The sequence below is a fragment of the Palaemon carinicauda genome, chromosome 16 (genome assembly GCF_036898095.1).
Source record: "Palaemon carinicauda isolate YSFRI2023 chromosome 16, ASM3689809v2, whole genome shotgun sequence".
Lineage (NCBI taxonomy): Eukaryota > Metazoa > Arthropoda > Malacostraca > Decapoda > Palaemonidae > Palaemon > Palaemon carinicauda.
In genome coordinates, this window is record NC_090740.1 from 21,276,313 (window position 1) to 21,290,158 (window position 13,846).

At 43.6% G+C, this 13,846-nt stretch overlaps 1 protein-coding gene across 5 annotated transcripts in view; it reads right to left on the minus strand.

Annotated features, from left to right (window-relative positions):
- Positions 1–13,846, minus strand: part of LOC137655690 (carboxylic ester hydrolase-like) — a 156,579-nt gene that overhangs the window by 114,749 nt on the left and 27,984 nt on the right. For all 5 annotated transcript variants that reach the window (XM_068389656.1, XM_068389654.1, XM_068389655.1 and 2 more), the window contains exon 2: positions 8,062–8,270. In XM_068389656.1, coding sequence (XP_068245757.1) covers positions 8,062–8,262 — 201 coding nt within the window. In that variant the 5' untranslated portion in view covers positions 8,263–8,270. The remainder of the gene's footprint in view (positions 1–8,061; positions 8,271–13,846) is intronic.

Genomic DNA, 13,846 nt, shown 5'->3' on the forward strand with positions numbered 1-13,846 from the left:
CCAGGGAACTGGTGAGAATTCCTAGGTTTCCTTCTATTAACTCCCGATATCATTGCTTTGACATATTTGTCCTCTGCAAGACAGTAACCTGGGAAATAGCCTGACAAGATAGGACCTAAAGCTGCTCTGTAGCTCTTCAGGGTGTTGTAAGACAGACCCTTGTCTATAAGGTGATTGAAAAATAAAATAATTGCTAACAGGGGAAATTTGTTGTCTCTTCCATACTCCTTGTGAATGAAACTTTTAAAAATGTTGTATAGGTTTTCATACTTGTGCAAGGAGCTGTCCCTCAAGCTGACAGCAATTTTGGAGCAAACCTCAGGAGGAAAGACGTTAGGGAGCTGATCCTTTAAATTTTGAAGGCGATCAAAGTTGATTGGAGCTTTGCTGAGGGTGAGATACAATCCTTGAGAACTATCTGGTAGTCTTCGATCTTCACAATATATCGTTTGTGCTGCTTCGCGACTGACTTCACTAATGGAATCCATGGTTCCGTCCCCTGCGATATGGTGCAGAAAAGCATATTATTATTGCATTCTTTATTGATTTTAAAAGCTACTTTGTGTAGTAAGAATCCTGGTGGAAAGGCATAGAGGGGTGTTGATCCCTTCCAGCTAATCGTAAGTGCATTATTGCTGATGGCTTTTTGATTTGGAAGAGATGAACAGAACTTTTTGCACTTAGTATTGAAACCATTTGAGAACAGATCTATTTCTGGGGTGAAATTGAAGTCAGAGCAGATTAAGGAGAATAGACTGTCACTGAGGGAAGTTTCTGTGTGAATGGAACCCAGGTCCCTGGAAAGTGAGTCTGCGATGGTGTTACTTACTCCCCTGATCCATCTGGAATTTATCTGTATGTTGTGATCCTTCATGGTACTAAGTATTTTCCTGACTAGTTCATGGGCTAACTTGTTTCTGATACTACCCTGTTTCTTTATCCAACAATTAGTAACCTTTGAATCAACATGTATTAAGACTACCTTGTTGTATAACCTTGTGATGAAGTGTTCCAAAGAATAGAAGCAAGCTAATAACTCTCTTACATTGATGTGAAGGGAGGATTCTTCATTTGTCCAAGTTCCATTTATTGAGAGCATATTACCCGCTATTACTAATGCACCTCCCCAACCCTGGTTGGAAGCGTCAGTGAAAAGTTCTGCATCTATCTGTGGTTTTGGAATGTTAATCTCTCTGTACATTTGTCTCTGTTCCCATGGCTTTAGGTATTTTTTGAAGGTGTGGGGAATGATTTTGTACCCTGAATTAAAATAACTGTGGTACCTGTGGAGATATTTAAGATGGAATCTTCCCAAGCTTGTATAGGATGCACTAAAATTTAAAGCTCCGATTAACATTTGATAGGAATGCAGGTCGGATTTAGCAGAGTTGGAGAAAGCTTTGGCCAATTCGACACACTTCTCTATGTTTTTCCCACTGGGATTCATAGTTTTCTAAATCATATTGTAATGCACTCCTAAAAATTCAATTCTTTGAGTCGGTTCAATTGTAGATTTTTTAAGTGAGATATTCCATCCTAAGTCTGACAAGATCTTAATGACTAGCTGAATGTGATTTTTACATTTTACATAATCTTTTGCTAATATGAGAATGTCATCAAGATAGTTGAATATTAAGATGTTATACGAGGTTCTAATATACTTGATCACTGTGTACATTATTTTTGAAAAAATATAAGGTGCTGTCTTTAGTCCAAAGGGTATCACAGTCCATTTGAACTTCCTTTTACCTAGTTTGAAGGTTAGAAATTTCTGGCTACTTGCATGTAATGGAATGTGCCAATAAGCATCTTTTAAATCTAGTTTGCAGGCCCAAGAGTTTAGATGTAGATAGGGAAATATAGTATTGGCCTTGAGCATGGTAAAAGAAGGTTTTTTAATCATGGTGTTGAGCACTTTCATGTCAAAGATTAGTCGTACTGTTCCATCTGGTTTGAATTTATAAAATATGTGGTTGGAGTAGTAAAAGGAAGTTCTGGGGATCTGCTCTATGACACCTAATTTTAGCAGTCTGTCACATTCACTTTCCAATATTTTACGCTTGTTAATTGAATAAAATCTATCTTTACCTGTTCTTTTTAATGACCTCTGGGCTTTAAGTTTATTATTAAACGGAATTCTCACTCCTTCATTGATAATTTTACAAGCAAAAGAGGCATTAGGAAGCTTTCTCCAACTATCAATATTCATCAATAATGACTTACCTATCCTATTCTCTGGGGGGCTCTGGGAGGAGTTATTCATTGGTTTTGAGGCCAAAGGCGAGGTCTCTTTACTTCTATCTTGATTTATAGCATTTGGCCCAATGTCATGATGGTCTGGTGCGGAGCAAAGCTCGTTATTATCTGGTGCTGAGCAAAGCTCATTAACCACTGGTGCTGAGCAAAGCTCGTAATTAACTGGTGCTGAGCAAAGCTCATTAACTGGTGCTGAGCAAAGCTCATTATTAACTGGTGCAGAGTAAACATCGTTATCAACTGGTGCATAGAATACTGGTGCTGAAAAAATTTCTCTTTGAACTGGTGCGGAGCATGGCTCAATTTCTAGGGTCTTTCTTTTCTCTGGCTCCTGAACTATTAGCTTGTCCATTTTGTGACCTCCCCCCCCTGTACCCACCTCGCCTATTACCTCTTCTAAGTGGCTGAGACTTGAATCTAAAGTTAGGGTTACCTTTGAGGAAACTGAACCTTCTTCCCTGAAATCTGCCCCCGAAGTTGAATTTCCTACCCCTGAAGTTTGCTGCCCCTCCTCTGAGGAGGGGACCTTTGTGAAAGCAGGCAGCAATGGCTGATTTTTGGTCTTCAGTTAAATTCCAAATTTCTTTAATGTCTGCTTTGATTATAAGATCTCTTACTTCTTCCTTGAGGTATCTAGGAAGTGCTCTGCTTCTGAAATTTCTTATCAAATTTTGTATGAGGTCTATGCTCCTCCTTAGGGGACCAATAATAATTTTGGACAAAAAATCAATGTCATTTACTTTGGAGGGGTATACAATGTGTGCCAGTGCTGCATGCCCTTGAAAGGCAGAAATACTCATTTTAATATTTTCAATGTCATAGAAAAATTTTCTCTTATAACTGTCATCAAATACCTTACCTTCAGGCCAGAAATTCAACTTTGGAGTATTAATTAATTTAAAAAAGTCTGAGAACTCCTTATTTTGACTACTAACAAAGAATTTATCCCGGTTATCACTATGGCCTTCACTAAAAGTTAATGCTACTAGTGAATTATTCAATTGAATTTTCCCTTCTCTATGAAAAGATGGTTCAGCTTTGAAATTGGTGGAAATATATGAAGGAATGGGTTTATTGAATGTAAGAAGGTTGAAATCTTCGTAATCACTTTCGTCTCCATTATTATAAAAGGAAAAGAGGTCTAAATTTGCACTTTCAGGTAATTCAGGTGATCGTCTTGAGCGCTTAGTAGGAGGGGGAGCCTCATTCTTCTTAGCAGGTGAACCACTTCTGCCGAGATGAATGTTTAATATCAGTGATTTATTTACCATAGAATAATTGAAATTTTGTTCAACAGGTATAGTAAATATGGACAGCAGCGGACCTAGAAGGCTGAAGTCAGGCAATGGGGTTCACGACTCAAATAGCCCTCTTAGGTTAATTCAGTGCCATATTTAAGTGAATGATAGGTTTAAATCTGTTATTATTAATAAACTAGACCTGCCTCATATGTAACCCTTATCAGATAGCCCCCCAGGGCCTAGGCTAGTGTCGATAGGTTTAAAGCGAGAAATGTAAGCTCGAACTTACCTGTGGTCTAGCCTACTGCCTATTAAGCGCGTGCTTTTAATGTGTCAGGCAAGCAATTTGTTTTGTGTGCTTAATTATAATTTTGTAATATATAAAAATTGGAGTATTTAGTTTGTTTATACCGATTAATCGTGTAGTAATCATGCACATGCTTTGCTTAAGCTACTTACGCTATGTTCGGAAGTGCCTGCTCTAAGCATTCAAATCATAACAAGCTTACGTATGGGGGCCGCCATTTGCATTTGTGACGTCATTAGTCTAAATCAGCTGCTTTCCATATGACGTTTTCGTTGTAAACAGAATTTAAAACCTTACCTTTTCTGGATGATTTGCATAAGAGTTTGATTCTGTTGTAGTAACATATTTACGATATCAGAATTAGAAGGCATATCACTATCTGCAGTCGATTGTGTGCGTTTTTCGTTACTGATTACGTTCTCCTCTCCGCTGGAGTCTTCGCTAAGCCGATGCACCTCCGCGGAGGTAAGAATTTGCCTAGACATAATTAAGCCGTGGGCTGAGATATTACTCTGGTTGCTGAGTGCAGGATAATGAAAATCAGCAAATGTTGGGAGCAGCGGGAGGGAAAAAGAGGAGAACGTTCTGTGCCGAAGTCAACTTCAGAAATGTGACTTCCATTGCCGAGTCAACCCGCTCGTCTCTGGTAACTCCGCCCAAGGGGGCGTGGTTTAGGGCTCGCGCCGCCGCTTGGGGGGGTTCCAGGGGGGGGTGTATAAGCTACCACTGGTGAGTCCGGAAGGTTGAGACCTCCCTCTCCAGAATCATTGTTAATTGTTCTCATCATTTATTCATTTCCTTACTTCCTTTCCTCACTAGGCTATTTTTCCCTGTTGGAGCACTTGAGCTTATAACAGAAAGTCATGAATAGAAGCATTATTTATATTTTTAAGGGGTATTGTAATATTTTTTGGTCCTACCAGTTGTCTAACCACATTTGTTTTTGCAGCACGCCCTACTCTCTGTAGGGTTTTTTAGTGAGGCAACTGAACTCAATTTTCAATGCTCAGCTAGAAGATGTTGTCATTAGAGGAGTTTTGACATCAGGCACAGCCCTTCTTCAGTATTCTCAGTTCAGTTGAAAAGAGCTTCGACAGTTGAAAACCTTGCGAATCCAAGATTTCATCAACAAGGATCAAGATATTGCTACTCCACATCACCAGATCACAAAAGGTGATTCAATACTGGAACTTAGAGATGGACAGTTTTTTAAATGTTTGCTCCAGAACCAAGTGAACATAAGGGAGCCTAAAACCGTCTTTTTGTGGAGACAGTCAAACATTTAGGTGACATAAACATTAATAGTTAACTGGAACTATTGAGATGGCATACTTGTACTTGCTCAAATAGACACACGGTTAGAAGTGCCCCTGGTTATACTTGAACTGTATAGGAACACTTATGAGTGCCCCACCTGTGGAAATCTTGTTTGATTAATTTGTTTATCTTATTACCCAGATTCTGAAGTTTGACGTAAAGGAATGCTAATTTTGCCTTTAATTTTCTATTTTGATTGATGGGTCCATGCTTACATAACCTTAACAGTTGTTTCAAAAATAAATATTATTTTCTTGTGTTTTATGTATACAGCATTTCATTTCAGAAACCTCCCACCACGGCTTCTTTTCCCCAGCCACTGTTTTTTACGATCTCTTAAGTACAGTAATTTATCATAATTCTTTCCTCCCACAGTGTATTTCTTTATTAATTATAATATTCCTTTTCACCTAATGTTCTTATACCTTTACTTATAATCAGCAAGCCAAAGGCAAGAGAAGGAAAGGTATGATAAATAACAAGGTTCAAGCTGGGTCCCCTTGCCCAGTTTATACTGGGCAAGGGGACCCAGCTTGAACCTTGTGGTGGTGGTGCCCAGAGCTCCGTTCTCTTGACCTGTTACTTAGGTTTTTTGGGTATTCCACCTTTGTATATTTGTTGTGTAGTGAACGTCGGGTTGTGGTCGGCATTCGGACACTAGGCAGTTCGGGTGCTACGTCTGGCCACAGTCCGCAAACCACTACAACGAAGCTGGAGATAATAAAGAAATACGAAGAAGGCATGCGCATCGTTACCCTCGCTAGTACATATGGCCGTAACCAGTCCACGATTGGTACAATTATCAAGAACAAGGAAGCCATTAAAGCAAGTAAGTCTTCTAAAGGCATAACTGTCCTTGCCAGTGGAAGGACCTCAATCAACGACGAGATGGAGAGACTCCTTCTACTATGGATTAAAGAGAAGGAAATCGCTAGTGATACACTCACGCAATCGGTAATTTCGCACAAGGCGAGCGCCATCTTCACCGATCTCGTGGAAGCCCAGAGACGGCGGAGACGAAGGAACGTCGCAGCAAGCCCCCCCCAAGAGTTCAAGGCTTCTCATGGGTGGTTTGATCGTTTTAGGAAGAAGACTGGTATTCACTCAGTCGTCAGGCATGGAGAGGCGGCCAGTTCTCACAAGAAAGCAGCAGAAGAATTCCTCAAGAACTTTGAGAAATTAATTTCCAGAGAAGGTTACATTCCTCAGCAAGTGTTTAACTGTGATGAAACTTGCCTTTTCTGGAAGAAAATGCCCCACCGTACATATATCACAGCTGAAGAAAAGAAACTTCCTGGCCATAAACCGATGAAGGACAGACTTACGCTCACATTTTGTGCAAATGCCAGTGGGGACTTAAAAATTAAGCCCCTACTGGTATACCACTCAGAGAATCCTCGTGCCTTCAATGCACAAAATATCACGGAGAGGCTCTCGGTATTTTGGATGTCTAATGCCAAGGCCTGGGTCCCGAGGACCATATTTATTGAGTGGATAAACGTCTGCTTCGGTCCTGCTGTCAAGAACTTTTTAGAAGAGAACAATCTTCCTCTCAAATGTCTCCAGGTACTGGACAATGCCCCTGCTCACCCTCCTGGCCTCAAGGACATCATTCATCTTGACTTCTCCTTCATCAAGGTTCTCTATCTGCCACCAAACAGCACCCCTCTCTTCCAGCCTATGGACCAGCAAGTGATTGCCAACTTTAAGAAGCTTTACACGAAGCATCTGTTCAAAAGATGCTTCAAAGTGACCGAAAGCACTCAACTCACCCTCCATGAATTTTGGAAGGGGCATTTTGACATCGTTCAATGCCTGAAGATGATCGATAAAGCTTGGAATGAGGTTTCACGGCGCACCTTGAACTCCTCATGGAAGAAACTGTGGCCAGCTGTTGTGGAAGAACAAGACTTTGAAGGTTTCGACCCCTCAACCGAAGACGAGGCCGTTGATGATCATGCCCCTGAGGGTGATGTTGAGGAAATAATTTCAATCAGGAGGTCCAAGGGGCTTGTTGTCGATGAGGCTGACGTCCATAACCTTATCGAGGAGCACAGGGAGGAGCTTACGACTGAAGAATTGAAGGAGTTGGAGGCAAAGCAGTTGACCATCATTCAAGAAGAGCACAGCTCTAGTGGTGTCAAGGGGGGGGGGGGGAGACTGAAGAAACGACATCGGCAGAAATAAGGGAAGCTATCGGTTGGTATGAAAACCTTACGAGTTTCATTGAAAAAAATCACCCAGAAAAACTTCACACAGGTCATCTTATGGAGAGTGTTAATGACAAGTGTATGAGTCATTTTAGAACTATGTTGAGGAATCGTCAGAAACAGGCTTCTTTGGATAGATATTTCTCCAAAAGAGAAGTGCCAGAAAGCAAAGATGATATAAGTGATTCTATTAAAAAAGATAAAAAAAGAGTAATTTTTTAAGTTCTAGAAAAAAAATCATAAAAAAAAAAATTCAAAAGACAAAAATAATAAAAAAAGCATTTTTAATTTTAACCGTTTAATAGTAAGAATAAATTTATCATTAAGTGAACATAACATAATTAGCATTGGTACGTTTTTATATCTACCGTCTCCTCCCCGCTCTGCTTCCACCCACTACCAGCTCAAGTCACGTCACTCCAAAGGTAAATAAAATTTAATTTTTCCTTTACAGTACAGTTTATAATTTTCATTTATACCTGTAATGTTATTTAATTATATACTGTACAGTACACGTATATTATATATAAGTATACTGTAGTACAGTGCTTACTATACTATTTTGTTATGTACTAATTTTCAATGTTTTTACCTGGGGTTTTGCATGCATTAGCTAGTCTATTGCCCGCCATACGACATTTTCACCATACGATACTAACTCCGGAACGGATTAATGTCGTATGGCGGAGGTCTACTGTACTATGCATTTGAATGTCATGTTAAAACTTACCAGAAAACGATTTTTCTCAATAGGAGGCTGTGCATAAGGAATGGCTCTGAATGCATTATATTTTCTTCCTTTTCTGATCGTGTATTCAGTAGTTCCTCGTATAATTTCTCCTCCTGGCAATGTGACCTCAACATCCTTCGCTCCAACAGCACTCATACACAGGTAAGTTAACACAAGATATAATTTCATAAATGAAATCATCCTTTAATCTGAAACAATGAAGGAAAATTATTTTGTGAAAGTGTTGGACATAACCATATCGTTAAATCGATTTGGCAATGGGTTTTAACAATTGCATGCCCTTGGCGTCCTCAACCACAGTTACTTGCGGTGGGCCTAGCCTTTGACTAAATAGTCCAACTGCAAAGCAGTAGTTTCCACTGTTATGAGGGAGAAAATGAGGAAGAATTACAAAGAAGGGTGGTAGAGTGACAAGAGACTTTGGAAAGGTGTGGCTTGAGGGTAAATGTTGATAAGACTGAAGCTATGGTACACAGAAAGGAAGGCAGGGAGAGAATAGCCATAAACGAAAGTACAGCAGTTATAAAAGAGATGGAACAGTTGAGATACTTGGCATCTACTATAAATCAGGTGGGAAGCTGTGAGGCTGAAGTTGAGAATAGGATAAAAGCAGCATGAGGAACGTAAAGGGAGGTAGCAGGAGTGGTATGTGATAAGAGAATGCCAATCAATGTAAAAGAAGGTTACCCAGGGCACCAACCGCCCGTTAAGATACTACCGCTAGAGAGTTATGGAGTCTTTTGACTGGCCAGACAGTACTACATAGGATCTTTCTTTCTGGTTACAGTTCTTTCCTACACATACACCGAATAGTCTAATATGACAAATTAGCTATTTAACAGGGTTATTACTTTCGGCATAGCTGAAATGACGAGCCATTAATTTTTAACGAGGGTTTACTACCCACACCGCTAGTTAGTGGGGGTAGGGGAGGGTAGCTTGCTACACACTCCCCCCCCTTCTCACACACCTGTGCTTGAGCTCACTTTGCTTGGAAGTAGGACTTCAAGGGGGATAGGGCTGGCAGGTAAGTTTGGTTAAATAGCTAAGGTTTGTATAGTTAGGAAAAATACAAATTACCTACGAATTTGTCATTTGTTCCGTAACTGGAATACAAACCACGCTATCTAATAGGGGTGACTCACCCATTAGGAAGGGTGGACGTCCCAGGCAGTCTGGCTTTTTTACTTTGCCCGGGGACTCCTTATCGAGTGTGTTAGCACTCAAGAAATAAGGAGCCCCTGCACCTCGCTAAAACCTTGCTAAGCAAGGTCTGCGGCCTACGCAAGCTGTGTGTGAAGGTATGAAGAAGCGTAAATCGTCCTAGAAAGTTGATCCGAAGTTCTTTAGATGGAAACTTGTAGACTAGGACTTTCCCAATACCACCTCGTCAGGGTATGGGGACGTAACAGTATTAATATTAATACTAGGAACACAAGGGAGCATGGTTTACCTGTAGCGTTGAGGTCAGCTATGCAGAGAACCCAGGATGCTGCTTTCCCCAAGGGAGGGGATGATGAAGAAAAGAATAAGCGCCAGTCAAACCTTTTCATTCATGCAGACTAAAACTGGGTAACAATGCCCTCAACCTTCTGCTACTTGTCCAATAAGGAGCTTGTGGTATACAAACAGTTGTTGTGCAGCCACCACAGGACCGACAGAGAAAGTATCGAGTCTCCTGTGGGTCCCGTCTTGCAGGTAGTGGGATGTGAACATGGTCTGCCGTTTCCACACCCCAGCTTTAAGAACCCGCGTCACTGAAAAATTTCTTTTGAAGGCCAGGGACAACTATGCCCCTAACATCATGTGCTCTAGGGCGACGTGACGGAGGAGGGTCTGGATTCAGTACCAGGTCAATGGCCCTGCGAATCCATGCAGAGATGGTGTTCTTGGTGACCCTCCTCTTAGTCCTTCCTGTGCTGACGAATAGTGCTGGCACGCAAGGACGGGCTGTGGCTGTTCTCTTGAGGTATAGCCTCAACCTCCTCACTGGGCATAATAAGAGATGGTCTGGGTCATCTGTTACAGTACGGAGACCAAAAATCAGGAAGGAGTTGAATCGAGGATCCGCTACTCCCGGGTTCTGAGTCTTTGCAATAAACTCAGGGACGAAGCTAAACGTTACCTCCTCCCCATCACCTTGAATGGGCGATGTCATACAAGAGACCATGAAGTTCGCTGACTCGCTTGGCCGAGGCCAAAGCTAGCAGAAACACCGTCTTCCGAGTTAGGTGACGATCTGATGCCTGGCGTAATGGTTCATAGGGAGGTCTCTTAAGAGACCTGAGAACTCGAACCACGTTCCATGAGGAAGGTCTCACTTCCGACTGAGGGCAGGTAAATTCATAATTCCGTATGAATAGAGAAAGTTCTAGCGATGAAGAAATGTCCACTCCTTTCAGCCTGAAGGCGAGGCTTAAGGCTGAGTGATAGCCTTTCACTGCCGAGACTGATAGGCGCATTTCTTCTCGCAAATACACAAGGAACTCTGCTATTGCTGGAATAGTGGCATCAAGTGGAGAGATACCCTTTCCACGACACCAACCACAGAAGACTTTCCACTTTGCCTGGTAGACTGCTGCTGATGACTTCCGCAGGTGTCCAGACATCCTGATCGCAATTTGTTGCGAAAATCCTCTCTCAGAGAGGATATGCTGGATTGTCTCCGGGCGTGAAGTCGTAGAGAACCTACGGCTTTGTGGAAGATGTTGGTGTGTGGTTGTTTGAGGAGATTGTGTCTTGGAGGGAGTTATCTTGGCGGCTCCGTTAGGAGTGGCATAAGGTCTGGGAACCATTCTGCGTGATGCCATAGCGGAGCTATGAGGTTCATTGAAAGATTGACCGATGTTCTGTTCTTGTTGAGTACCCTCCTCATCAGACAGAATGGGGGAAAGGTGTAAACGTCAATGTTGTCCCACCGTTGTTGGAGAGCATTTTGCCAGAGAGCCTTGAGGTCTGGGACTGGGGAACAGTACAGCGGGAGCCTTAAGTTCAGGGCTGTTGCGAAGAGGTCCACAGTCGGAGAACCTCACAAAGTCAGGACTTTGTTGGCTACTAGATGATCCAAAGACCACTCGGTACTCACTATCTGAGATGCTCTGCTCAGGTTGTCGGCGAGCACATTCCTTTTGCCCGGAATGAAGCATGCTGCTAGTGGTATCGAGTGGATTCTGGCCCATCTTAGTATCTCAACTGCTAAATGGTATAGTTGCTGCGAAAAAGTACCTCCTTGTTTGTTGATGTAGGCCACTACTGTGGTGTTGTCGCTCATCACCACCACAGAGTGACTTGCCAGGTACTGTTGGAACTGTTGAAGGGCTAGAAAGATGGCCTTCATCTTTAGGAGATTTATGTGAAGGTACTTTTCTGACTCTGACCAGAGGCCTGAGGTCGTGTGGTGCAGCACGTGGGCCACCCAACCTTTCTTTGAAACGTCTGAAAACAGCATCAAATCCGGGGGGAGGACGAGAAGATCCACTCCCTTTCGTAAGTTCTCGTCTGCCACCCACCACTGGAGGTCCGTCAGTTCCGCAGGTCCCATGGGATCTGGATGTCTGGGGAGTCGTAAGCTTGATTCCACCGTGACTTGAGTCGCCACTGGAGGGATCTCATCCTGAGGCGACCATTGGGAACTAGACGGGCCAGCGATGAATGGTGACTGAGGACACGTAACCACGATTGGGGTGGAAGTTCTTCTCGTCTGAGAAAAGGTCTTGCAACCTTCCTCAGGCTTGTTATCCTGTCGTCTGATGGGAAGGCTTTGTTGAAAGCGGTGTCTATAATCATGCCTAAGTGTACCAATCTTTGAGTGGGAAGCAGGGAGGACTTCTCGAGATTTACCATGATCCCCAGACCTTGGCAAAGTCTCAGAAGTTTGTCTCGGTGTTGAAGAAGGGTTAACACAGAGTCTGCTAGGATTAACCAGTCGTCCAGATAATGGAGGAGACGGATGCCAATCCTCTGTGCCCAAGATGATACTAGGGTGAACACTCTGGTGAAGAATTGTGGTGCTGTGGAAAGACCGAAGCACAGCACCTTGAACTAGTATTTTCTGTTGTCCAGGCTGAATCTTAAGTATTTCCTTGAAGACGGATGGACTGGGATCTGGAAGTAAGCGTCCTTTAGGTTCAGTGTGCACATGAAGTCTTGCGGTCTTACTGCTAGTCTGACCGTGTCTGCTGTCTCCATGCTGAACAGAGTTTTTTTTGACAAACTTGTTCAGAGCTGAGACGTCTATGACTGGTCTCCTGCCTCCAGATGCCTTCTTTACAAGAAAGAGTCGTCTGAAGAAGCCTGGGGATCCGTTGCAGCCTCGGCTGCTGCCTCTAGGATTTTTGCCCCCCCTAGAGGACTTTTTGCCTTTCCTTTCCTTTCTTTGACAGGAAAGGGCTTAGACACCATCGTCTTTGCTGCCATTGTCGTCATAGTGGTCTTGGCTAGATGGGACTGCTGTGGTGCTGAAGGCTTATAGGGCTTGGATGTTAAAGCCCTATGAAGGAGGGAGTCTTGACGTGACTTCCTCCACCTCTCAGCAGCATGTTCCACATCTTTAGGCTCGAATAGAACAGACCCCTCCATGGAGGAATGTCTGAGCCTATTGATCTCGGCGCTAGGGACCATCTGATGGAATCTTTCAGCTACTGCATCCCAATGTTTCAGGATGGTATTTGCCCACAAGTTCGAGACTTGGTGGGCCAGAAACTCGATTGTGCGAGTACCTGAGAGGAGGAAGGTTTCCATAGCTTTCCTGGTACGTTCCTTGGAGAAATCCTCAGAACGTATCAGGATACCTAAGGTCCCTAACCAGATATTGAGCCACGAAGTAGCTTGCATAGCACACTTCGCGACCTTCTCCTGATTGAGGATCTCGGCTACCGAGAACGAGACCTGCCGGTTGGAGTCTCTCTCAAGAGGGATTCCCTGCTGTACGTGAGGAGGTGGGAGGAGCTTGTTGGTGGTACCTGAACGGTTGGAGGAGTACATCTTGGAGAACTGCTGGGAGATCTTGTCCCTGGTACTCTTTACCCCTTGAGACCAGGGCAAGGCTGCACTGGTCTTAGAAGGCTTTTGAGCACCAAAGACGCAGTCTAAAACCGTGTCTTTGCCCTCTCGAGGAGGGATCTCTGGGTCGGAAAACCTGTTAGAGTCAGAACTTGCCAAAACGCATGTTCTGACTCTTGCTGGTCTCCTCCTGTTGTAGGACTTGCGGCGAAGTCTCCTATCCCCGAAGGCTCTTTTTGGGGATAATCGCGGACATTCCCCGAGTGGCTAATTGGCTCCATCCTTCGTGGAGGATTTAGGCAATATTTTGGAATCTTTGGATTCCTTCCTGGGAAGGATGCAAGACTCCAACATTGATGAGGGTGGCATGTTCCTTCCAATCCTTGACTCTGTGGAACTCTCGGCGCAAAGAGAGGTTTCCTCCATTGGTGTGATGGGGCGAGTCTCTCTTCGCGTGATTCCCTTGGAGACAGGAGAACTTCGTCTGAAAGGGAAGGAGAGGCAGTCCGAGGATTAGGAGGAACTTGCCTCGAAGGTCTGCGTGGAGTCAGCTTCGTCCTCGGGGAAGTGACCGCGTCCAGGACTCCTCTTTTCCTCTTCAGTGGGGTAGAGGGAGTCATGGTTCCGTGTCCCAAATCAGAGAGAGGAGGGTTGACAGCATGAGTTACGGCTCTGATCAGGGCACTGAACCAGGGCTGTTGGCTGACAGACGCACTGTCAGACACCCCCTGAAGGGAAAGGGACTGAAGGATCCCTGGGAGGA